The sequence below is a fragment of the Arachis stenosperma genome, chromosome 4 (genome assembly GCF_014773155.1).
Source record: "Arachis stenosperma cultivar V10309 chromosome 4, arast.V10309.gnm1.PFL2, whole genome shotgun sequence".
Lineage (NCBI taxonomy): Eukaryota > Viridiplantae > Streptophyta > Magnoliopsida > Fabales > Fabaceae > Arachis > Arachis stenosperma.
Window position 1 is genome coordinate 6,938,393 of NC_080380.1, and position 23,603 is coordinate 6,961,995.

At 31.7% G+C, this 23,603-nt stretch overlaps 5 protein-coding genes across 8 annotated transcripts; 4 read left to right on the forward strand and 1 right to left on the reverse strand.

Annotated features, from left to right (window-relative positions):
* The first annotated feature begins 819 nt into the window (after nt 1–819).
* LOC130975984 (uncharacterized) lies at nt 820–4,026 on the forward strand. The gene is made up of 4 exons (XM_057900692.1): nt 820–1,559; nt 2,594–3,043; nt 3,200–3,506; nt 3,641–4,026. The coding sequence occupies exons 1-4, from the start codon at nt 1,155–1,157 to the stop codon at nt 3,772–3,774; spliced, it is 1,296 nt and encodes a 431-aa protein (XP_057756675.1). The 5' UTR covers nt 820–1,154; the 3' UTR covers nt 3,775–4,026.
* Nucleotides 4,027–4,255: 229 nt separating this feature from the next.
* LOC130975985 (RPM1-interacting protein 4-like) lies at nt 4,256–5,770 on the forward strand. 3 transcript variants are annotated; one of them, XM_057900695.1, is made up of 4 exons: nt 4,256–4,462; nt 4,757–5,056; nt 5,517–5,550; nt 5,660–5,770. In XM_057900695.1, exons 1-3 carry the CDS (start codon nt 4,292–4,294, stop codon nt 5,529–5,531), a joined length of 486 nt encoding a protein of 161 aa, XP_057756678.1. In that variant the 5' UTR covers nt 4,256–4,291; the 3' UTR covers nt 5,532–5,550; nt 5,660–5,770. The 3 variants fall into 3 exon arrangements, with proteins under 3 accessions (XP_057756678.1, XP_057756679.1, XP_057756677.1); XM_057900696.1 differs by lacking the exon at nt 5,517–5,550; XM_057900694.1 differs by lacking the exon at nt 5,517–5,550 and having other exon boundaries at nt 4,757–5,051.
* Nucleotides 5,771–10,072: 4,302 nt separating this feature from the next.
* Nucleotides 10,073–14,329, forward strand: LOC130976025 (EH domain-containing protein 2-like). The gene is made up of 15 exons (XM_057900763.1): nt 10,073–10,238; nt 10,330–10,478; nt 10,569–10,626; nt 11,094–11,149; nt 11,233–11,275; nt 11,366–11,433; nt 11,885–11,998; nt 12,151–12,253; nt 12,378–12,427; nt 12,683–12,811; nt 12,894–13,145; nt 13,244–13,323; nt 13,451–13,577; nt 13,720–13,863; nt 13,949–14,329. The coding sequence occupies exons 1-15, from the start codon at nt 10,178–10,180 to the stop codon at nt 14,132–14,134; spliced, it is 1,620 nt and encodes a 539-aa protein (XP_057756746.1). The 5' UTR covers nt 10,073–10,177; the 3' UTR covers nt 14,135–14,329.
* A 1,346-nt stretch (nt 14,330–15,675) lies between these two features.
* On the forward strand, nt 15,676–17,658 carry LOC130976027 (tropinone reductase-like 3). Its single transcript, XM_057900766.1, has 6 exons — nt 15,676–15,853; nt 16,182–16,298; nt 16,542–16,676; nt 16,760–16,885; nt 17,033–17,134; nt 17,235–17,658. Exons 1-6 carry the CDS (start codon nt 15,716–15,718, stop codon nt 17,382–17,384), a joined length of 768 nt encoding a protein of 255 aa, XP_057756749.1. The 5' UTR covers nt 15,676–15,715; the 3' UTR covers nt 17,385–17,658.
* A 16-nt stretch (nt 17,659–17,674) lies between these two features.
* On the reverse strand, nt 17,675–21,533 carry LOC130976026 (uncharacterized membrane protein At1g16860). Of its 2 annotated transcripts, XM_057900764.1 has the most exons (5): nt 20,560–21,533; nt 19,268–19,423; nt 18,537–18,748; nt 18,280–18,434; nt 17,675–18,185 (listed from the first exon to the last, which is right to left on the reverse strand). In XM_057900764.1, the coding sequence occupies exons 1-5, from the start codon at nt 21,286–21,288 to the stop codon at nt 18,145–18,147; spliced, it is 1,293 nt and encodes a 430-aa protein (XP_057756747.1). In that variant the 5' UTR covers nt 21,289–21,533; the 3' UTR covers nt 17,675–18,144. The 2 variants fall into 2 exon arrangements, with proteins under 2 accessions (XP_057756747.1, XP_057756748.1); XM_057900765.1 differs by having other exon boundaries at nt 17,675–18,434; nt 20,560–21,529.
* Nucleotides 21,534–23,603: the final 2,070 nt, after the last annotated feature.

A 23,603-nucleotide genomic window follows, 5' to 3' on the forward strand; every position in this document is an offset into this window, starting at 1 on the left:
GCATATTTGTATGTAATTCTTATGATAGTATTTATTTTAGCAGTGTAATTAGATATTTTTAAAAATGATCTTTTATTTAATTTAAAAAAAAATAAAAAAGTAATTTTTATTTTTAAACAATTAATATCATAAAAATAAATATAAAAATTAAAATAATAAATTATTAAATTTAAAAATTGACTAAAAACTAAAATTTAAAGGATAAATAATATTTTCGTTATTTTAAAGTGCAATGCATACCCAAATAGTAGCTTGCCACTCGGCACCTCTGGTAATAAAGACAAGACCAAATCCGCATGAAACTCCTGTCCAGCTGGTATTTATTATTTAACACGCCACTCATTATTTGCTCGCCTCCAATTTTCGTTCACATTTATGATATATAAAATCTATATAATTAATCATTTAATAAGTAAACACATGCTTTTAGCGGTCCTTAACCTTAACTGAGCTTGTTATCGGTCATTTACAGCTAGGTTACGTTTAACTGTCTTGGTTTGCCCTAAGGTTTTAATTTTTAAAAGCCAAGTATATCACGAAGTCAAACTTCGAAGCTAAGAGTAGTTGAACACAATGACCACATTGACCTATACTTACTTGACAAGTAGTACTAAATAAATTGCTTTTTGAGTTGCTGATCCAACATGGTTTATCAAACAATTCCCAACTAGCTAGCTCTATGATGTGGATGTCCCAATCAATTTCATTGATTAAACTTATGGGAATTTTAATACTAAATAAGTCATAAAAATGATTTCATTCTTTATTATATATTGTATATTTATCATTTAATTCTCTCTCTATTTATCTCTTCTCACATCAACTCTTTCCTAATACATGTTCTTCCCCTTTCAAAAACCTTACTTCACAACATCACACTATATAATAAATAGATTTTATAGATAAAAATGTTTCAATTTTAATTATTTAAGATGCTAGCTGGTCCAGAAGGAAAAAAAAAAGGTTTAAATGTGATGCTATCAAAAAACCATAGCTAACACATTAAAAAATTGAAGAGAACATGTGATACGACAAATTAGATTAGAGGAGCTTGAAACAGAAGCAAATTCATGATAGGAGTATAGAATAATTTTCGATTTTTATGTGTTTAACTTCAGCAACACCTGATTGTTCATACAGAAAAATCCAAGGCTATGGAAGATGAAAGAGGATCACTGTTACCAAAAAACAACGAGAGTGGTTTCTACGTGACCTACGATGGAGCTGAGTTAAGAAGCTTCAGGTCATACCTGAGATGGGTGTACGTGGACCAATCAAACGCATGCAAGAGCACTGTGTCTTGGTCCATATTCGTCTTCTTGGCCTTGGTTGTTCCTATTTGTTCTCACTTCCTTCTAGATTGTTCTGACACGTGCGACTCCGATCACACTCGACCCTATCACGTGCCGGTTCAGATCTCTCTCTCGGTCTTTGCCACGCTCTCTTTCCTCTGCCTCTCCGGTTGGGATCGCAGATATGGTTTCAGGAAGTTCCTCTTTCTTGATAAGGTTGGTGACGAGAGCCTCAAGATTCAACGAGCATATGCAGAACAGATGAAGGTTTGTGCTTTCACTAACTCTGATTATCTTCTTTCTCCAATTTCAATTTGAACTTCAACTTGTTGCCTAGTAATTTTACCAGTACAACTGTGCAAGTAACTGTAAAGTTTCAATAGTCTTTGGTGTATGAACAGTGTTATAGTTATTGAGTTACCTTGATACCTCAAGTCTTAAATGCTCTTGGACTATGTATTTTTAATTTTATATATATACATATATTATTTCACATATTTTTAAAGTCTATTTTATACGTATGACTGAGTTTTGGTCTATTTATAGTATGGTCAGGTTAATCAGTTTCCTAGATACAAGCCAAAAAGTGAGAATTTTACTTTGATGGCCTTGGTTACATCAGAATTAGTGTAATAAACCTAAACTCAACTATAGATTCGGGCACCTAAATTTGTAAAAATTTTAGATGTTAGCTTGAGAGTTTAATAATCTTGGTAATAAGTTTGTTTTCGGACGGAGATTTGAGGCAATGATTAGGCTACCTATAATATACTTTTTAGATATAGTCATTTTTTCGTACTCTACGCTAACACGAGATGCTTGTGCACTGAGCGGTCCTTTTTAATAAGTGTGTTCTTGGTTAGAACTCAAAAAAGAATATACCAACCAAAAAAGAAGTACTAAAAAAGAGATATGGATTATTTTTAGTTCATTCACTTCTGTGTAAAAAGAATAAGGACAAGGTGGAGTTCATTGTGGGGTTATGAATTGGATTCCTTTGCCTTAATTTGCAACCAAACAAAGGAGTATGATCAATTGATCATTATGCTTTTTAAAATAACCCCAAGAAAAATGTGTCTGCTTCTCAGTGACAGTCTTGGTCAATGATCTGTTCTGTTTGTGAGACAGATATCGACTCACATCAATGGAATTCCATGTGAAAATACTTTGTTCTAGAATAATTTTATATAATAATTGAACATTTGACATTGGAAAAACAGATAAATGCATCTGATTGAGGGAGAAACCACTTATTCTATTGTGTTTGTGTAGTGAAATAACTTTGCTTCTTTTGTTTGCAGAGAACCAATATTCTTATCTTGCGTTGGGGGCTTCCTTGTTTTATAGCTGAATTTGCTTACAAGATATGGTGGTATGCTTCAGGAGGATCCCGAATTCCATATTATGGGAATGTATACTTAAGTAGCATCATTTTGTGCACACTGGAGCTATGTTCTTGGATTTATAGAACTTCCATTTTCTTCTTGGTGTGTGTCCTCTTTCGGCTCATATGCTACCTTCAAATATTCAGACTAGATGACTTCGCCCAAGTTTTCCAAAGAGAAAGCGAGGTGGCATTCATCTTGATAGAGCACCTGAGAATAAGGAGGAATCTGCGGATTATCAGCCATCGCTTCCGGGTTTTCATTTTAGCTTCTTTAATTTTGGTTACAGCAAGCCAGCTCATTTTCCTGCTTATGGCTACAAGACCAAATGCCGATCTTGACATCCTCAGAGGTGGAGAGCTCGCGGTAAAGCTTCTTTCAATGTGATTTTGTGAAACTGAAAATGAAAATATAAACCAAATAGGCCTGAGTTTTGCTATGATTTTTATCAAAATGTTAAACTTTCTCAAGCATTAGATACTTACAACAGAAGGATTGTGTGTGTTGAATCTGATGTTACAGTTAGTTGCCATTACCTTGGTGAGTGGACTTTACATACTCTTGCGAAGCGCGACCAAGATCACACATAAGGCACAAGCCAGTACAAGCCTTGCTGCTAAGTGGCATATATGTGCCACAGTAAACTCTTTTGACAACATTGAGGGAGAGACGCCAAGAGTACCGACACCTTTGGCCCAAGATATCGCTGCCCATATTAGCTGGGGATCGTCTGATGATGATGTTGGGGATGAGGAGGATGAGTTGGATAACACCAAAATGATGCCAATTCATACACAGACAATCTCATTCCATAAGAGACAAGCTCTTGGTAAATGACTATTTTGTTGCTTCTATTCATTCTTCTTAGATTAAGTAACTAGTTTGGTTATTCTTGTTATGGTAAATCACCTGTCCAATTGTGTTTTGGTCCTGAATTACCTTGATTTTTTACATTTTTTGCAGTAACATACATGGAGAACAATAGAGCAGGAATCACTGTGTTTGGATTCATGCTTGACAGAACATGGCTCCACTCAATTTTTGCAATTCAATTGGCTCTATGCCTTTGGCTACTTAACAAGACAGTTGGTGTTTAGAGACAGAGAGAAAAACTGCCTTGATCTTCCTACCTTGTTCACTACGTGTTTTGTAATGTACTAATGTATAATATTATTTTATAGTGATTAGTTCATCTGGATCTGATAGTTCTGGTTATGAACTTTATGATCAACGAAATGGTAAATCATATATGAGTTTGCTCCACAAGTTACAGAAAGTAGTGTTAATGATGAGTAACATTGTTGAGTTCAAAGGTGTTTGACTAGTTCCACAAATAATCCACTTCTTGCAATCCAATTTCTTGAAAAACTCATTTAGTTGAAAATTTGTACTGTTATACATCAATATTAAACCAATTAAATGGTAGGTCCTGTGATGTTTTCTTTTTGCCAACTAGTATCTATCATCAAATAATGTGTTAGAAAAATTCAACAAGATATATACACACATAAATATAAAATCCACATGGAGTAACCGGAAGGATTGTCTAGTTTGTGGAAATAAGATTGTGACAAGGAGAATGTTGTTGTAGAGAGCAGAACAAAACTCAAAGCAATGTCATTCATTGGCTTTCAAAACAAAAACATACAAGAGAAGCTTTGTAACCATCGATGTTTTGTGTTGATTGGCCTCAAGTTATTAATAATCACTCCTCAGAGACTTGTTGGATTTTTTTCTCTCCTTTGTGAGGTCCAAACACAACTTTTTGAGGGTGCTGATATGGCTGTAAGTTCTACTCATACTCTCTCATATTATAATCTCTCATAATTAGGAATAGGAATTAAACAAGAAAACAATTTGGTTTAATCTCTAATGATTTATTCCCTAATTTGTTACAATATCTTTATAATAATAATTTGTGAGTTGATTTTCCTATTAAATTTTGTAGTTATTTCCTGATTTAATTTGGATAAGATTTTCAGTACCATTTATAAATAGAATTGTTATCACATCAAATTATATTCAGATCAATATAATCTTCATCTGATGAAGCTTTTGCTAATGGCTGATCCAAAGCAGCTTTCCCATGTCCCAAAGATTGGGAATTGGGAGAGTGACAACGTTCCATACACTGCACATTTTGAGAATGCACGCAGAGAAAGAGGTGTTGTCATGTTAAATCCAAATGATCCAATGCAAAATCCAGAGGCCTTCAACACTTCTTCTCACACTCAGAGGAGTAGGGGAAGTCGAAGCTTCATTTCAGAATCTGGAAGTGAAAGAAGCCATGGTGTGATCACAACAAGAGCCATAGTAGCTTCTCTTCTTCAAGTCATCGTAGACACAAGTGGAAGCCATTCCTTCAATGACCCTCGTATGGTAATAATATGAAAAGTCTAGGGAGACAGCAACTTCATTAAGTTTTGCTCAGTATGTAACTAGCAAAGAAAAATGAGTCATTAGATGAAATTTCACACTAATTTCACACCATTAAAATCATAATTGATAGTTATTTAATGGTTATAAATTACAAAAGTTGCTCGCCCTAGTATTCGTTAAATCATCTTGTAATGCATTGCCTTTAACATAATATTTTATATGAAACCATTAGATCCGTCGAAATGAATTGCGACTAGTCATTATGTTTGATCGTAATAACTAACAAGTAATAAGTGAACTATTCTTACTCGGCCTTCTTTTTTCTAAATGAAAAATACAAAATCTCTTCTTACTGTAATATTAGATTTTTAACTATTTTTTTATTTTACATATTTTAGTATAAATATATAAATGTAAGATAAAAATTCTTGACTTATATGGAATGTGCTTTGTGGGACAGAATCATGAACAATAATACCCAAATTTGGTGATTGGTATGTGACAGACCCCAAATCAAGGGAGGGTTACACTGCTATATTTAGTAGAATTCAAAATGAAAAGAAAATAAGAGAAGGTTTTATGCTGATTTATTTCCATTTGCAGGGCTAACATGGATATACGTGACATAATTTCCGTAGTACTGTTGCTGTTTGTTTTGAAGCGAAAGCAAATGAACATGGAATCATTGCTGTTTACTTTGGTCCAGAGGAGACTTGAATTTAACATATCAAGTATCGTGTAATTTAAATTATGCTTAATTTTTTTTATTATTACTATAGTTATAGAACTCTTAAGTCTTAATAGTTATCTGATTTATTATATTGGACCACTTCTTGAATTTGATTATGGAAAAGTACAGATAAACAATTTTTAACCAAACATTAGATAACTGTAATCAATAATTATTAATTTTGTATTTTTTAAAAGATAAAATTTAAATAATTACTAATTAATAACAATTAATTAGTATAGAGTATAATTTAAAAATGTTTGTTGGCTTGTTATTGACTATACTCCTATTAACTACTCTTTTAATTAATGTACTACTTTTGTCTATCATTGCATAATTTAACACTATCAAGTATAACTTTACTTCGATTTTTTTTTTTTTTTTGTCTCCATTTGATCAAATTCTCCGATGATAAAAAATTTAAAGGGTAGTAAAATTTATTATTTTTATTTAATAATTTTAATTATTAGTCTAATAATTTAATAATATATTTTTAATTTATTTTTAAATATTATTAATAATTATTGATAAAAAATAATAAATTTTACTGTCTTTCTGATATTTTTTTTCAATTATCTAATGACATATGAATATTTTGAACCAATTTATTAATAATTTTTACTAGTATATATACACATGTCTGCACAAAATAATATACAAATATATATAAAAAATTAATTTTTTAAATAAAAATACGCATAACAATTTTTGTTATAAAAATTTTTTATAAAGTTAATTAAATTTAAAGTTTAAGTATTTTTTATATTAAAATAATAAAATTAATAAGTAATAATTTTACTTGTTTTCAAAATATAATAATTCCTGTTACTAATAATATACAGTTCGTAATTAAATTAAAATATTTATATTAAAATTTTATCTTTTTAAATATTTATCTTTAAATAATATCAATGGTTAAATTTGTAGATATTTTTTCATTATTTATGAGTAAATCTTAAAAATTCTCTTATTCTTATGTTAAAATCGATTTGAGCAAGTAAAATCTAACGAACATCAAATAAAATTTGTCCTTGAATTATTTTCTCTATTATCATAGCAAAAAAAAAATTATTATAGAGAATTATTTTATATTCTAGTATCATACTCATTATTAAAATCAAAGTAATATGACTAAATATATGTTGAAACTTACGGATATATTTTAACTATTTTTGAGTTAAAATAGCTGTATTTGTACCTAGAAACAGTTTCATATTTTTTTGTTAGTTTTAACACCTACCAAAACGGTTAAAGATGAAATGAATACATAATATCTTGTCACAACCATGACTTGAGTTATTAGTTCAAAGTAATTTATAACTTTTTTCCTATTTTAAGATAGATGATCAAAATTTTACTAAGAGAAGATATGATAAAATGTATACATACTTTTTTATGTATAAACATCATTGTATATAATTATTCATGATCCCTACAAAAAGAGATGTAAGAAAAAAAAGACGAAAAAAAATGCACAACATTATTTGTCGATGTTATTTTATCATTCAATTTTTTAACTTAGCAATAAAATTAAGCACATGAAAAATATAATTTAAATATTGAGAAAAATCAATATATAAAAAGATTAACTTGTATGGGATAAAAATGATAAAATTTATAATAAAAAATTATAAAAACTGAAATAAATAAGAGCAAAATAAAAAATAGAAGAAATAGAGTACAATAACCAATAATAATATTTATAATTTAAAAAATAAAAAAATAATACATCATAAAAAAAATTTACCAAATAAAAGAATAATTAATAAAAAATAAGATTTTTTTTAATATACGATCTTTTACAATGAATAAATTATGAAATATAAAAATAAATAAAATAAAATTCTGTTTTTTTAATAAATAAAAAAATATTCACTATTATATAATTAATAATGGATATATAACTATTAGATAATTAATATATATATATATATATATATATATATATATGCCCTGCATGGGATAATATATGAAAATGTGTAAAATATTTATTTTTAATTTTTTAAACGAAAACACACATAATCATTATTACCATAAAAATTTTGCAAAGTTTATTAAATTCAAAGTTTAAGTTTTTTGATATTGAAAACAATGAGTAATTATTTTATTTATCTTCAAAGTAGAATAATTATTATTTAAATTAAAATATTTATATTAGCATTTATCTTTTAAAAGATTTATTTTTAAATAATATTAATAGTTAAATTTGTCTATATTTTCTTATGATTCATGAATTAAAATTGATTTGAATTTGTATAATTTAACATAGGATAAAATTTGTCGTTTATTCTTCTTGATGATGATGGCAAAAGACACTATTATAAAAAATTATTTTTGTTGAAATCTATCTATGATGGTACATCTATTTTTTTCCAAAACGAAAATTTTTGTTATATGTAAAAAAAAAAGCCTCATGATATCATTCAAGTATTTCATAGTAGTATTTACTAGCCATAAAAATATTTTTTCAAATTGAAAGTTTAATTCTCACTAATAACATTGCTTCAGTAAAATGAGATTAGATGTTTCATATGAAATTCTTTTGAACTTTAGTATTATCAATAAATAAATATGCAATGTTACTTGAAATAACATTTAGTATTTGTCACCTGATAAGCACATTTCAATCCATATTAAACTCTAAAGATAATAGAAAATTCTTATTATTATTTCTATGTTTCGAAAATTTATATATCCTCTTTAAGTATTTAAACAAAGTCATTAGTAATAACTTTTAGTATCTCTTAAAAAAAATATTTGTTAAAATTTTATTTCTAAGACATTTATGAAGTAAAAACATATGCATAGCAAATTATTTTTCTGGTAAGGTGGCCTACAATGAAATCAATAATTTGAATAATTAATTGATTGATATTAAAATAAAAAAAGAAATATAAATAATGAATAAAAATTTGAAATTTAAAATAAAAATATTTAAGATGAAAAAAAATGAAGAAAATTTTTTAGTAAACAACGATTCAAACGTTAACATGAGAATAAATTGAATCAAATAATATATATTTAAATTAATTAATATAATAAATCAACTATAATTATTTGGCTCAATAAAAATAAGTTAAATTAATAAAAATTATCTTATAAATATGTCATGTAAAAATTATAACACACTTAAAAATTATTAATCAAAATACAAATTAAAATAAAACTAATTTATTTATTCCAGTCAAATTAAATAATTAATATAATTAATTAGTTATAGTTAATATAGTCAAATAAAATATTAAATAATTTAATATTTATTTCAATCAAATTAAATAATTAATTGATTACAACATTTTTAAAAATTATTAATCAAAATACATAAAATAAAAATTAAAACAAGATTAATTTATTTTAGTCAAATTAAATAATTAATATAATTAGTTAATTATAGTTAATGTAGTCAAATAAAATATTAAATAATTTAATATTTGTCTCAATTAAATTAAGAATTAATTAATATATTTATAAAAATCAAATAAAATCTAATAAATAAAAAATACCTTCAAAAATATGTCATGTTAAATATGCTATTATTTAAAATTTTTTTAATAATATGTAATTGACTTCTTTCTATCTATATCTGATTATACAACCATGACACTTGACAAAATAATAAAGAAAGAAAATTTTGAGGTAAATTTGGCTCTAAAATTAAACTAATTTTTAATTGTTTTTACTTTTAGATTATTTGATGAGATTTATTAAAATATAAAATATTAGTTTAGTGATAGTTATTTTCTTATTTTTAATTTTTTCTTTACAAAATTAAAAGTCCCCCTAAAATGACATGAACAAATATTAATTATAAATTTTTAATTTGTTTTCAAGTCAACTAAAAAAATGTAATTATTTATATGAAGATGAAGATAATAATAATTAAAAAATTATTAAATGATTTAACACGTTTTTATTAAACTAGTGATTAGCCACCTCAACAGAAGATAACATACAAGAGCGTTTTACATGTTGACCGTAATCCACTGACCACTCTCGTTATGCGTGCACCTCAATGGGCGCTTTAAATTCAAATTTTCAAAATCACAATTCATAAAACCGGAAAACTGAAAAGAGTGAGTATCCACTACGAACGCGCCCACCCTAAAAACCCAGCAAAAATCCATCGAACGGTCCACAATTACACGTGTCATCGCTTAAAAGGGCCCCACTCCCAATACCCAATCAAAAATAATCAACACCCAATAATTAATCGCAATCACGATCATCCCATCCCAATCCAAGCATCATAATCACATTGAGAAGCATGCAGCAGAAACAACATCACCTCTTATTTCTTTAGACCGAAAAGAAGAATAAAAAAGTATTCAGTTTTCTCTGCAAACTTCAGATTCCAATTCGAATCCAGAGTCGCGAATTGAGAGAACAAGAAGATGACGCGTTCCAATGAGGAAACGAAGACGTACCAGGAATGGTTCAATTTGGCTGATTCAGGTTCGTTTTTTCCTTCACTCTTGAAATCGCATGCTCGTGCTTCTTCATTTGCAGCTTCTATAGTAAAACGATTCGTTTTGATTCTTCGCAGATGGAGATGGTCGTATCAGCGGAAACGACGCTACGAAGTTCTTTGCTCTCTCCAAGTTGTCTCGCTCACAACTCAAGCAACTCTGGTCTCTCGCCGATACCAAACGACAAGGCTATTTGGGATTCAACGAGTTCGTTACTGCAATGCAGGTAATAATCTTCGTCGTTTGTATCTGATTCTGATAAATGAAACTGCGATTTGAGTTCCATCTTTTATTTATTTTTTCTTTCAATGAACAGCTGGTTTCGCTTGCACAAGCAGGGTACGAACTGAACTCAGATATACTTAAAACTGAGAGTAAGTTCAGATCATAATGCGATTTTTTATTTTTCGTGGAAAGTGTGTGCGATCATGTCCTCTTATGTGTATTGAAATGATACTCCGAAAGAAAGTGCGGTAGTGTTTATTTTAACTCCTCATGTATAATTTAGATATTTGATCTATATTTAGAGAAAACGTTGCTACTGTTTAGTATCAGTATTGATGAATCGTGAAATGAGATACTTGTGGAAAGCTCATTGTTCTACAAATTAAGAAAGTATTTGTGTTCACTATTTGAATATTTAGTGGATTCAATAAACAATGCACATTCTCCTTGGTCTAAGAGTAGATTTCATTAACTTCGTCACTTTTGAGAAAAAATCAATTTAGGGATGCTTTAGATGCTATTATATGTTGGCTTCACAGACCCGAGTTTCTTGTGATACTCTTTTTTTTTCAAATGTTTTAATGAATTTAAATAATCCTTTCTCTGTTGTTTAAAGTTGATAAGGAAAATGTTAAACCTCCTGTGATGGAAGGACTTGAAGATCTAGTCGCAGTAAGACTTCTTTACCTTGTGCTTTATTATTATTAGATTAGATAATGCTGTTTCTAATGATTCTTTACCCTTTTTTTTCCCAGAAAACAAAGAGATTAATAATTAATTCTCCTCCTGAAATTAACGGTTAGATATATAATTTTATTATTTTTGTTTATTCAGGACTTACCTGGGTTTAATTATATGCGGCTAAATGATTTTACCGATGATTTGTAGGGCCTGCTCAGCCTCAGTCAATTCCAAAAAATCCGTGGTTTACTTCAAAATCAAAATCTCTAAAGAGAGTGAGTCTTGCCATGAATTCCATCTTGTGAAAATTTCATATTATGAATTCTATCTAGTTCAATTGGTTGTTGGCAATAGATCATGGATGGATCCAAAATCCATTATTTTAGAGATGAACAGATCTTTCTCTTCATTTGATAGTATATTTCTTCTATAATTGGGAGTTGAGAGATCCTCCAAACTATTTATTCATGTAACGATTTCATTATAATAAAGTGATTGACACAAGCTTGTGCATTATACTTCAAGTCCAACGCGCATGCTCTGGAACACATTCACAATGATTGTATATAGTGAATCCATGTTTGTTGTTTTTCTTGCATGAAGATGAAAAATTGATGCCGGGTTTTGATATTGATAAAGTAGCAGTGGAGCTCTGCTTCCATGGTTTTGCTCAATTTTATTTGTTGCAAACTGTACAGTAGTCATAATAGCTTCTCTTTTTTGTAGTTACCTCTCAATTCTGTTACATCAATAGTTGATGGCTTGAAGAAATTGTACGTTGAGAGATTAAAGCCATTAGAAGTCACTTATCGGTATAACGATTTTGCATCTCCATTGTTGGTAAGTTGCATCTATGCACCCTCTATGTAAATTTGATGCTAAAATTTGTCTACACATGTATTAGCATTGTAGTTGTAACTACCCTGCTTATCATTTGTTGCTGTTATGAATATATGTGTTGATAATAAAATCAAGATTATACGTGTTTACAGACCAACAGTGATTTTGATGCTAAACCCATGGTTATGCTTCTCGGTCAATATTCCACAGGAAAAACAACATTTATAAAGCATTTGTTAAGATGTGATTATCCAGGTTGGTTTAGTTCTACATGATGTAATGCCTACATTGTAACAATTCCTTCATTCATAGAATTGATAGAGGAAAATATATTACTGTAGTAGTGTTGATACTATGTTAAAATATCTTTTTTGTTCAGGAGCACATGTTGGACCAGAGCCCACAACTGATAGATTTGTTGTTGTCATGGTATAAAAGGCTTATTTTTGTTCTTGTATCTTCTTTAGAAGTTGTTATGAAGTCTGAATGGAAAAAAAAATGGCTGTTTTCTTTCATCATGACACAACAATTCAACAAAGTTACTTGTTACTTGTAAATTGTCAACACAGCCATTTCCCTTTATCCAAGCTTGGGATTGGTTATGTTAAACTTTGTGCATAACATAGGCTGAATTTATTTAAGTTTTTCTTGTGTTAATTGAGCTTGCTTTCTTATTTAATATAGTCAGGGCCTGATGAGAGGAGTATTCCTGGGAATACCATTGCTGTTGATGCTGATATGCCTTTTGGCGGCCTAACAACATTTGGAGGGTCATTTTTATCGAAGTTTCAATGTTCTCAAATGCCGCATCCTGTAAGTTTTATTTACATTTTAAGTTTCTATGGTTATGTCATTCACTACCTGAGATTTTACTTGAACCACTCTTCTATTTTAGCTACTGGATGAAGTAACATTTGTGGATACGCCTGGTGTCCTATCTGGAGAGAAACAAAGGACTCAACGAAGCTATGATTTCACCGGTGTTGTTTCTTGGTTTGCTGAAAAATGTGATCTCATTCTTCTCCTATTTGATCCTCATAAACTTGATATTAGTGACGAGTTCAAACGTGTGATTTCATCTCTACGTGGTAATGAAGACAAGATCCGTGTGGTTTTAAATAAGGCCGATCAAGTTGATACTCAACAAGTAAGATACTATGAACGAGATTTCTTCTGTTATGTTGTGAATGCTATCTTCAATCTTTTTTATTTTTCTCTACTTACTTGCTTGAATTTATTTTAAAGCTTATGAGAGTTTATGGAGCGTTGATGTGGTCATTGGGGAAAGTGCTAAACACTCCTGAAGTTTCACGTGTATATATTGGGTAGGTTTCGTCTCCTCAAAATTTGCCTAATTATCTTTTTAATCTTCAATTAATTTGACAAAGTTTGTTTATCCAGTTAGTTTGATATTCTTCAGTTCTGTTAATTCTAAGTTAATGTTCTCTACAGCTCGTTTAATGATAAGCCTATCGATGAAAGCTTTGCTGGTCCTTTAGGGAGGGATCTCTTTGAGAAGGAACAAAATGATTTGCTTGCAGATTTGGTAGATATTCCAAAGAAGGCTTGCGATCGCAAGGTATAGTCACAAATTTTATACTATTTGCATGATTTAGTGGTGCAATCAAGAAAAATTATATATATTGGTATATGTATGTCACTCTGCACTTGTAGATCATGTTTGCTTCTATTATTTTAATTATCTTAATGTAATGGTGCAGATAAATGAATTTGTCAAACGTGCTAGATCTGCTAAAATTCATGCATACATAATTAGTCATCTCAAGAAGGAGATGCCTGCAATAATGGGCAAAGCCAAGGCTCAACAAAGGCTCATTGATAAACTTGATGAGGAATTTGCAAAGGTATCTTTCCTTTTTCCTTTGCTTCTTTACTTTGGTTCCTTAATTTCCTTCTCTAATTTTACTATTTATTTATGTTGAAAAATAGGTTCAACGAGAGTATCATCTACCTTCTGGAGATTTTCCTAATGCAGATCACTTCAGAGAAGTTCTAAGTAATTACAACATTGATAAATTTGAAAAACTGAAGTCTAGAATGATTCAAGCTGTAGATGATATGCTTGGATATGAAATTCCAGAGCTTTTAAAGAAATTCAGAAATCCTTATGATTAATTATTTTCTTTTCTTTAAAAGCTCTGAATTTAGATAAACAAGCCCATTATCTGTCTGTTTAGGCTCTCATCTTCAAGAATCCCTAATGTTTGGGGATTTATTAATTGCCATTGTCATATATGCTTCTTCTTGAGCGTGAGATTCTAATGTTTTAACTTTTAATTCTTTATAAAAATTTGATTGGATTCATTTTCACTCTCTAGTGTCAATATTTGCCTATTTGGTTTCAGTACATAGTAAAAGTTTGTAAAAAAGGGAGTTCTTATTTTAAAAAATTTCTAAAAACAATTCTATGACCTGCTTTATTTGCTTTATGACGGATGAAAGGGCACCAGCATATGAAGAGAGACTTTTATCATGTAGGCACCCATAAAACATTGTAGTACTTTTAAAAGGGATAAAGGCGTCCGTAAATGGTACTGATATGGAGCAGTAGCACTAAAATAGGGATGTTATCTAAGTATCTATTAAACTATCATCCAAACTTTAAGAAACATCTTTAAATTCAAATAGACTCTAAATTGGGCTGAAATATAGTCTTTGGAATAAAATACTAAGCTACAAATTGAATTTAACTACAAATGATGAAGATAAATTAAATAATTTGTTAAGGTTATTTTTGGTATATCAAAATTTAACTACAAATACCTCAACATTGATTTTAAAAGAGTTCAGTTTGACCTCACAACTTACACATGTGCATCTTGTTATAACTCGTATTTAATCGAGCTATATCTCGGCCTATAACCAAATTATATCATATAACAGTCTAAAATAAGTACATCACCTATAAAGGTAAAATCTTTACATCAACACGAAGTTGATGTTATACATATAAACTCGTAAAAAGAACTTTGTTTATGTATTGATACGAGCATCGAAATGCCTTTTACAAGTGTTCTTTTTCAGGTATAACTCATCCAACCGAAGTAGTGTCTGACACGAATCCTACTTAACGAGCTATAGATCAAGTAGCTTTTTACTAGACAAGAACAGGATCTAAATTTGTGTTCATATCTTTATGGTCCTTAATTACCAGGGCCAAAAATTTCATTAACAATTTTCGCTAGGAACCAACTTTTTTTAACTAAGAATCAGCCAACAAAATAAAACTTCATATACAAAACTCATTATATATTATGTTTATGTTTACTATCATGATCGTAGTCAAAGACCTTGGCAATTTTTTTTCCGAGCACTTTATAGAACTGTCAAAATCACATTTTGTTTTAATAGAAGTCCCAAAAAAGAAAGAATAGAGTGTATGCACAGTAGGTGATGATGATTGATGACGTGCATTTTTCTCTCGAGTCAAATAAAACAGTGAAAATGGCAGTATATTCATCTATCATGAGAACAAAAAATGGTGGAGGAAGTCGTGGATCAAATCAAATCGCCCATTTTTTTCTGAGTGTTATCCTTCTATAATGACAAGGCAGCAGTATCCACTACAGTGTTTAACTACCTTATCATGTTCATAAAAGCAAGCCTTGTCTCTCAGCCCTTTGTTGAGATCAAAATTTTGAAACCACTCACCATCTGTTTGTGTTTTTGTTGCTTTAAGAAAGTAAAACTAGAAAAATGGATGTTACAAGATTTGGCATGAAGTTTCAAGGTAAGGTAGCCATTGTTACAGCTTCCACTCAGGGAATTGGGTTTAGCATAGCTGAGAGGCTTGGCTTGGAAGGTGCATCTGTTGTCATCTCTTCTCGAAAACAGGTTTAACATTTTATCTTCTCTCACTTCTTATCGATTACTTTAATTATCAAAATAGAAAGTGTACAAGAGAAGTATACACGAAATGATGCACATAACATTCCTCTGAATAAGTGGACCAATGTATAATATGGTTGAGTTTCTCTTTTGTTGTTGTTGTAAGAAAAAATTTAAAATATATTAATAAAAGGTGTGTTGTCGAACCCGCCTAAACTTTAATCTATACATAGAAAGAATAATGAGAAAGTATTATATGACATTTATATGTTTCCCTTTTTATTATCGTTCCACCTTGCATCATGAAAAGGAATAATATTGGACACTTTTGCAGCAAAATGTTGATGCGGCTGCGGAAAAGCTAAGGGCTAAAGGAATTGAAGTGTCGGCTATGGTTTGCCATGTTTCAGATGCACAACAGAGGAAGACCATGATAAGCAAAACCATACAGGTGAGGTTGAAAAGTTTCTTCAGATAATAAACTGTGTTGTATGATCTGTTTTTGCAATCTTGGTGCTTATGAGTAACATGTTCTATTAAGGGTCCACCACCATGAATTTATATGTACTGTGTTGCTCTGGAAGCTATAGACTAAGAATTTGTTTAATCCTTTTACCTAAACTTAAGTCTTTGCAAAAATACTTGAAAGCTATGCTCTAAGAAGTGGTTAGTTAACATGCCTGGTTTGTTACAGAAGTATGGAAAGATAGATGTTGTTGTATCCAATGCTGCTGTGAATCCTTCTGTGGAACCCATCTTACAAACACAAGACTCAGTCCTTGACAAGCTCTGGGAGATAAATGTCAAATCCACTATACTTCTCCTTAAGGTAAATGAAGAAAAGGGAAGAAACAACAAAGTGTGAAAATATATATACTGAAATTGCAAATTGTATGGTTATGGTTTACACAGGATGCAGCTCCTTACTTGAAGAAGGGTTCTTGTGTTGTGCTAATTGCTTCTGTTGTTGCTTATAATCCACCTCCTACTATGGCTCTGTACGGAGTCTCCAAAACAGCAGTTCTTGGACTTACCAAGGTATGTACTTGCCTTGCAATTGTTATTGCTATCAAAGTCAAATACTTTTATTGATGCGTGAACATATAACTGATTGTTTGAATGATAGTGCATCAAGATTAAATTCTATCTTCTATATCTGCTTTAAGTTTTTATTCTTCTTTGAAGGCCTTGGCTAGTGAAATGGCTCCCAACACTCGTGTAAACTGTGTTGTTCCTGGTTTTGTGCCAACTCATTTTACTGCACTCTTTACCACAAATGATGCTACTGTAAGCGCACTTTGTCCCTTCTAGACTCCTAGTTTTGCTTTATTAAGTCTCCTATTTCCTCACCTGGAATGAGTTTTCTTTTTGTGTGGTACAACTACAGAGGGAAGATCTTGAAGGGAAGACATTACTTGGAAAACTTGGAAGAACACAAGACATGGCTGCTGCAGTAGCTTTTTTGGCATCAGATGATGCTTCATACATAACAGGAGAGAATCTAGTGGTTGCTGGTGGAGTCCCTTCCAGGTTGTAGACCAATTTTCCATCTTTTAGTGGACTTTGGTGGACCTCACCATCCCCAACCCCAAATTGTATTGCTCCTTGGATTCCCTGCATCCATTGGCAAGAATAGTATTCGAGTATCATCTGCTAATGGGACTTTTGTGATCAAGTACCATTGCTGAATAAGTTAATCCAATCCAATATTCTTTAAGTTGCTGAGGATTAAGTAGCATTCCATGTGTTCCCTAACATGTATATGTATATCATTCCTACTTTCTGTCATCGTCAGCTGCCAAATTTGAGAACAAAAGACTAAGGATGTTTGTAAATGCAAAACACAAGAACTTATTTTACGCCAAAATTTATACAAGATTATCAGTGGTAGGATTGATGCTTCAATTTTACAGCTACTATGATAGATCATAGGCTTAATACAACATACTAACTTGAAGAATACAGGTTAACACACTTGACATGTACCAAATATTTTAGCAATAGAGCAACTACATTCATGCTAGCACTAAACTCCAAATATGAGAGCAACTACTTCGAGCCCCTTCGGGCATATCTCCTACCTATGTACATATAATTAAGCATAATAAATAAGACAATATGCAACTTCTTCATACACTGATATATATGACTCTCATACTGCTTCTACTTGACATTTGACCCTTCCTCAAGTGATATGAATCTGATTATATTCTGATTCTTATGACGACTTCAGAGTCGTCTTTGCATCTTCTTCCCGAGCCAAATTAATGATCTACACAGAGATTGCACGTGGAAAACTAGTTGTTTAACCTGTAGTGTAGGATTCCACCATCACTAACTACATTTTTGGTATTAAGACATCAGTTTCCGTGGAAGCTTATTAGACAGAAGATGCTAAACGGGAATAACATCGGAATTTTGATTATCCTCACATGTCAGGATAAGACCCTCAACGTAGGTTGGCAAGAGGCAGCGGATCCATTGACAACCTGTTGAGACAGGTTCTGTGGAAGGAACAATCATGAGCACATTATCATGTCGACGCACAACTCCCATTACACTGACAGTGCTACCTTCTTTGATGTACCTATGCAGTATAAACCCCGAGTTCGATTTTAAAAATTCCAAAAGCAATTAAAAGGAAATTTTAACATATACAGGAGCACAGTGAAAATAGTAAGTCATGTACCCTTCCTTGAGGCGCATTATACGGTCATCGCTAGAGAGTTTGCGGTCCCCAAGCCAGCCTAAGAAGTTCGGCGATAACTCTCTGTTGTCCTTTGTTACATCAACTACAGTAGTTGGTTCCACAAAGGGAGCAACCTTGGCACCATAGCCTGCTTTCACTAGTGCTCTTAACCCAGACTGGAAGTCTGATATGTAAAAGTCTGCTACATATTTCTGCACACCAGATATAAAATAATTGTAAGAAGGAAACACCTTACCTGGTAATAGAAAAGCCAGAAACTACCAGAATGTAAGATTCAATCAACTTACTGATGTTGAAGAAATAGAACAGAGTATATAAATTTAACTGACACTAAAAACCACCATGCAGTTGAAGTCAACATAGTCATAGAACTTCTTTACATACGCTAGGTTGCAATTACATGAGCATCTGGGTAGTTTTTTGTTATCCCTATTAAATAGTTTCTTTTTGTTCCATTTTTTTCTTTGGATGAAAATAGGTATCAATCTATTATTCAGAACTATGGACGTGGTGTCGGTTTATACATTCCCTATTCAACCTCAAAGTTAAATCAACATTATTTTGCCCCGTAAGCATTATCCGAATATTTCAGGTGTCAATCAACTCGATGTACAACTGCGAGAGAGGAGTGACATCTCACTCTCAACAAATTGTGCTAGACCTCAAATGAGTATACATAAAGCATTAATGAAGCAGTTGAACAAACTAACCTCAGAGTATCTAGAACCCCAAGTGAAGCAGCGGTGTTTAGGATTTGCTGATTTTCCACCAAGACCTTTATATTCATATAATTCAGTAGAGACATATACACATCTAGATATCCTTTGGTAGGATGACTCCAAAGGAATACTGCCACAGGTTACAACCTACAGGGAGAAATACGATATATATAAACATTTATTGGGGAAATTATTTCAACTCATTCCACCAGATATCAACATTAAAACATCCACATCTTTTATGTCACTTCAAATTTTCTCCAAAATTATAATATCGAATACTCGAAAAGCTAGAAGGATTCACTAAAGAAAAAATTAAGGAAATTGAGCATGCCTAATAACATAGCTTAAGATTTCAGCCTGCCGCTTAACCAGAAAGCATTACAGTTGGAACAAAGAGAGAAAGGAATGGGATGGGAAAGCAAAAACGACAACTCAAATTTTGAAGTTAGTCAGAATATGAGCTTCCCTAAATGTCCCACAGCAAAAAATATCTAGCTAACCATAATAACTGGTTATCTTTGCAAAGAATTGTGATTAAAACACAATTATTTTGTTAACGAGACAAAAAGCTCCTCTGGAAATTTTGACTATCTCAGAAAAGTGAATATATGGTCCCCACATTATCTACCAGACTAAGCACAATAGAACATAAATGAACATTATGCAACATTATCCATGCCACCATCTACGCTGAACCATGTGGTCAAAGTGATGAAAAAAAACTCAAATAAGTTATGGACTAACAAAACGATTCCTCAAAATGCAAGTTAGCTCTGTTCTTTTCAGGATAAATAAAGCATATAGTTATTTACTAGTATATCTATAAGACTAAATTAATATAGAATTATTATAAATTATAAATCAGAGACTAAAGTTTACTAGCTTAAATTCTGACATTCAAGATTCCAGCAACCCCGGGGGCAGAGAAGTTTCAGCATATAAGACAAGTTCCAAAAACGAGTCACAATCACCAATAACCAATACCATACCAAAAATCCCATACCTAACAATAAATAATTTCCCACCAAATGAGACAATCATTTGAAAATTAAAAAGAATAATAATAATACTTCAGTACTTCTAGTAATAGAGAAACAAACAATGTTAGCTAAATAAGAATAAAAATTTTTGCAATCAGAAAGAGGAACCACAAAAATGGGGGGTCTAAGACTAAAACATCAATATCATCCGTGAACATTAATGATTCATTTCATTCATTAATACCACCCAAAATAAAAGAGATTGAGAAAACAAATCAAAATAGAGTTAAATGAAATTACCCCGGTAACCTTGACGTATTGTCCATCAATGGCGCCTCTAAGCTCAGCATCAGGGTACCTCTTCACAAACCCTAACAACCCTCTTCTTCCCCAAACACAGTTCCAAACAGTCAAAGCCACCACCGGAACAATAACCGCCGCAAGTGCCACCAAGATCACAAATTTCTTCACCGCCACCATCAAGAACACCCCAACCAGCAACCCCATTGCCACCACCACCAGGAAAACCCACACCACCGCCCGAGAAACCCTAAACCCGACCTTCACCTCCTCCGCCAAGCTCGTCACGGCCGAACCATAAACCGTCTTCCCTCCCGCCGAAGGCGCCGCTGCCGGAGCACCCGTCTGGTCCAGCTGACCCGAACGCTTTCCAATCGGGCCGGATCCTACCGGGCCCGACGTGATGAGCCCCGTTGGAAGCGCCATCGGGCCCGAACCAGACGATTTCCGGGTCATTGGGCCCGAACCACTGTTCCTGCCAACAGTGCCCGAGTTCGGCCCGGATCTAACCGACCCACTGTTGTGCTGCGAAGATGACCGAGAGGGCTTGGCGTCGACGCCGGGAACCTCGAGCATCTTCCCGAGCTCCCCGGATTTCTTGGGGTCCCCGCCGGTGTAGGGAACGGAGCGCGACGACATTGTCGGCTGTCGCTCAGGCTTGTGTTGTTCGGGTCGACCCGAAACATACAAGCCACTACTGAGCTGATGGGAAGGGATTCGAGTCCCCATTGCAAGGAAGTTGGAAGCTTTGGATGTTGCTGTGTGATGATTCTTCCCAGCTTCTCACCAGTTTGTGTGGGTTTTTGTGTTCTGTGTGAGTTGGTGGTGGTGGAAGTGGAAGTGGGGAAAGAGAGAGAGAGAGGGGTAGTTAGTGAGAGAAGGTGGAAGGTTGCATGAAATGACAAAAATGGGTTCGTGTGATTGTGATAATGACAGGTGTATCCCTTCAAAGCTGTTGTGATGAATGAAGCTCTTAATTGCACTAGTAAATACTAATAATGCTGTTTTAAATTTAACACACAACAGATTGATTTATCATTTATCTCTATCTATTCGTCACTCCTTTTTCTTCATGTCCCTCCCCCGCACTTTTTCTTTCCCTTATTTTACCTTTTTACCCTTTTCAGTATTCGATTATCCTATTTCTCTTTCATCACTTTTTTGTAATTCCCTTTTTCATGTAATTTTTTAAAAATATTTTTATATAAAAAATTATTTTTTTTTATATTGAATTAGGGTTGAATTTCTCAAAAATAACTTAAACTATATGTTATATGTTACTCTAAGTCTTTACAAAACATTGTTGATATTTTATATTTTTATAATTAAAATAATATTTTTTACAAACATCAATAATATTTATTTTTTAATTTTTATATTGAAAAAATAGTAGTATTATTCACTATTATTGAGACTTTATATGTTATTTAAGGATATAAAAAATAGCTATTATTAAATTAGAGGGTCCGATTTAGAACATCAAGAGTATTGAGGATTTGATTTGTTCATCACCCGAATTTAAATTTATCAACCCCAAAATTACACTTTTTAATTTGAATATGGAAACAAAAGTGGTGTTGAACTCCGATATGGGAAATACAGGTGCTTTACAGCCATGTGGTGTCAGTGGAACAGAATTTAGATAATACGAGTTTTACAGAAGGAAAAAAATTGAAAACAACAAACAATTCGAAGGATCCGTTTTTTAGTTTCTGAAATTCATATTTGTCCAACCACAAGTCGAACCATGCGATTTCTTAAGTAAAATTTTAAAATCAAACAACTCGCATGGTCCGATTTGTGTATTCTGAATTTTTTCAATTTTTTTTAACACAAATCGGAGGATCTGATTTGTGTTCTTTGACTTTTTTCAACTTTTTGAACACAAATCGGATGTCCAATTTGTGTATTCCCACAATTTTAAAAAATACCAAAAATTACCATGTTAAAGTATATTACTCATATTGTCATATTAAAAATTTTTAGCCCCAAAATCAAACCTTAAATTTTCTTTCCTCCACAATTTTGAGCCACCGATTTGTTGATTGTTATTTAAAAAAAACTGCCTCTATATCTATTAAATTACGACAACAACAATCCATAACAATAAAAAACACATACCCAACAAGGTGGCCTCATTTATTTTTACTTGACTTTATAAGGGTTGGGCGACACAGTTCAACATTACTTATTTGAATAAGTTACTAACTTTTAAGATATCTCATATCCATCTAGAAAAGAGATCTAAACAACCTTCTTAACAAAGAAAAATGCCCATCTAGGATTCAAGGTAAAAACTACTCTAAAAAATGGTTATCTTTTCTACCATAAATACAGTGACACATTCATAAATATTCAGAACTCAATCTATTCAAAACCTGTTTAAAACCTTTGTTAACTTAAGTATCAGAGTCTTTTGGAGGTACCGCCCACCTCCTCATAAGAAATTCAGATGACAGCATCTCGACACTAGTACAAGTCAGACGCTGTCTCAAAAAGAATTTGAACCTCACGTTTAAACCTAAATTATCGTTTCAGATAACTTTCGAAACAGTATATAAATATATATTATTTAATTTATTTTTAATATATATTTTATATTTCAATACATATTTATACGAGATAGTTAATTTACTGATTAATTTTTTTATATACACATAATGTAATTTTTAGTTTCACAAATTATAATAAAATTTTCATATTTACACCGATAATATTACACCTATTACCCAACACAAAATGGAAAAAGAGGCAAGTATAATATTTTGTTGGAGTTCTCTCTCTCTTCTCCTCTCCCTCTCTCTCATACATACTTTGAATTGGGCCAATAATCAGCTAAGAGTGCAGGAGTCCTCTTTGTATGTGAAAATTATGGACTGTGTACTATTGTTATTTTGTACTGTTATTGCATCTCATTCATGGCTTGCATTGCTTTCATTTATTGCTACCAAAAAATATCAAGAAAATGAGTTTAATCATGATTGACCATATACTATAAAAATATAGATAGGTGTTATGTGGTATGTAAAAATCAAATTATTCCC

Bases quoted from the DNA above. Each gene is read 5' to 3' on its own strand.
- LOC130976025 (XM_057900763.1), top strand. From the start codon at position 10,178: ATGACGCGTTCCAATGAGGAAACGAAGACGTACCAGGAATGGTTCAAT. The intron at 11,434-11,884 runs GTGAGTCTTGCC...TCTTTTTTGTAG, and splicing joins AATCAAAATCTCTAAAGAGA to TTACCTCTCAATTCTGTTAC. The intron at 13,324-13,450 runs GTAGGTTTCGTC...TGTTCTCTACAG, and splicing joins GTTTCACGTGTATATATTGG to CTCGTTTAATGATAAGCCTA.
- LOC130976026 (XM_057900764.1), bottom strand. From the start codon at position 21,288: ATGGGGACTCGAATCCCTTCCCATCAGCTCAGTAGTGGCTTGTATGTT. The intron at 19,424-20,559 runs GTAATTTCATTT...TTCTCCCTGTAG, and splicing joins AATACGTCAAGGTTACCGGG to GTTGTAACCTGTGGCAGTAT. The intron at 18,186-18,279 runs GTGAGGATAATC...CCAAAAATGTAG, and splicing joins TGAGGGTCTTATCCTGACAT to TTAGTGATGGTGGAATCCTA.
- LOC130975985 (XM_057900694.1), top strand. From the start codon at position 4,292: ATGTCATTCATTGGCTTTCAAAACAAAAACATACAAGAGAAGCTTTGT. The intron at 4,463-4,756 runs GTAAGTTCTACT...GATCCAAAGCAG, and splicing joins TTGAGGGTGCTGATATGGCT to CTTTCCCATGTCCCAAAGAT. The intron at 5,052-5,659 runs GTATGGTAATAA...TTCCATTTGCAG, and splicing joins CCATTCCTTCAATGACCCTC to GGCTAACATGGATATACGTG.
- LOC130975984 (XM_057900692.1), top strand. From the start codon at position 1,155: ATGGAAGATGAAAGAGGATCACTGTTACCAAAAAACAACGAGAGTGGT. The intron at 3,044-3,199 runs GTAAAGCTTCTT...CTGATGTTACAG, and splicing joins TCAGAGGTGGAGAGCTCGCG to TTAGTTGCCATTACCTTGGT. The intron at 3,507-3,640 runs GTAAATGACTAT...CATTTTTTGCAG, and splicing joins CCATAAGAGACAAGCTCTTG to TAACATACATGGAGAACAAT.
- LOC130976027 (XM_057900766.1), top strand. From the start codon at position 15,716: ATGGATGTTACAAGATTTGGCATGAAGTTTCAAGGTAAGGTAGCCATT. The intron at 15,854-16,181 runs GTTTAACATTTT...ACACTTTTGCAG, and splicing joins TCATCTCTTCTCGAAAACAG to CAAAATGTTGATGCGGCTGC. The intron at 17,135-17,234 runs GTAAGCGCACTT...GTACAACTACAG, and splicing joins TTACCACAAATGATGCTACT to AGGGAAGATCTTGAAGGGAA.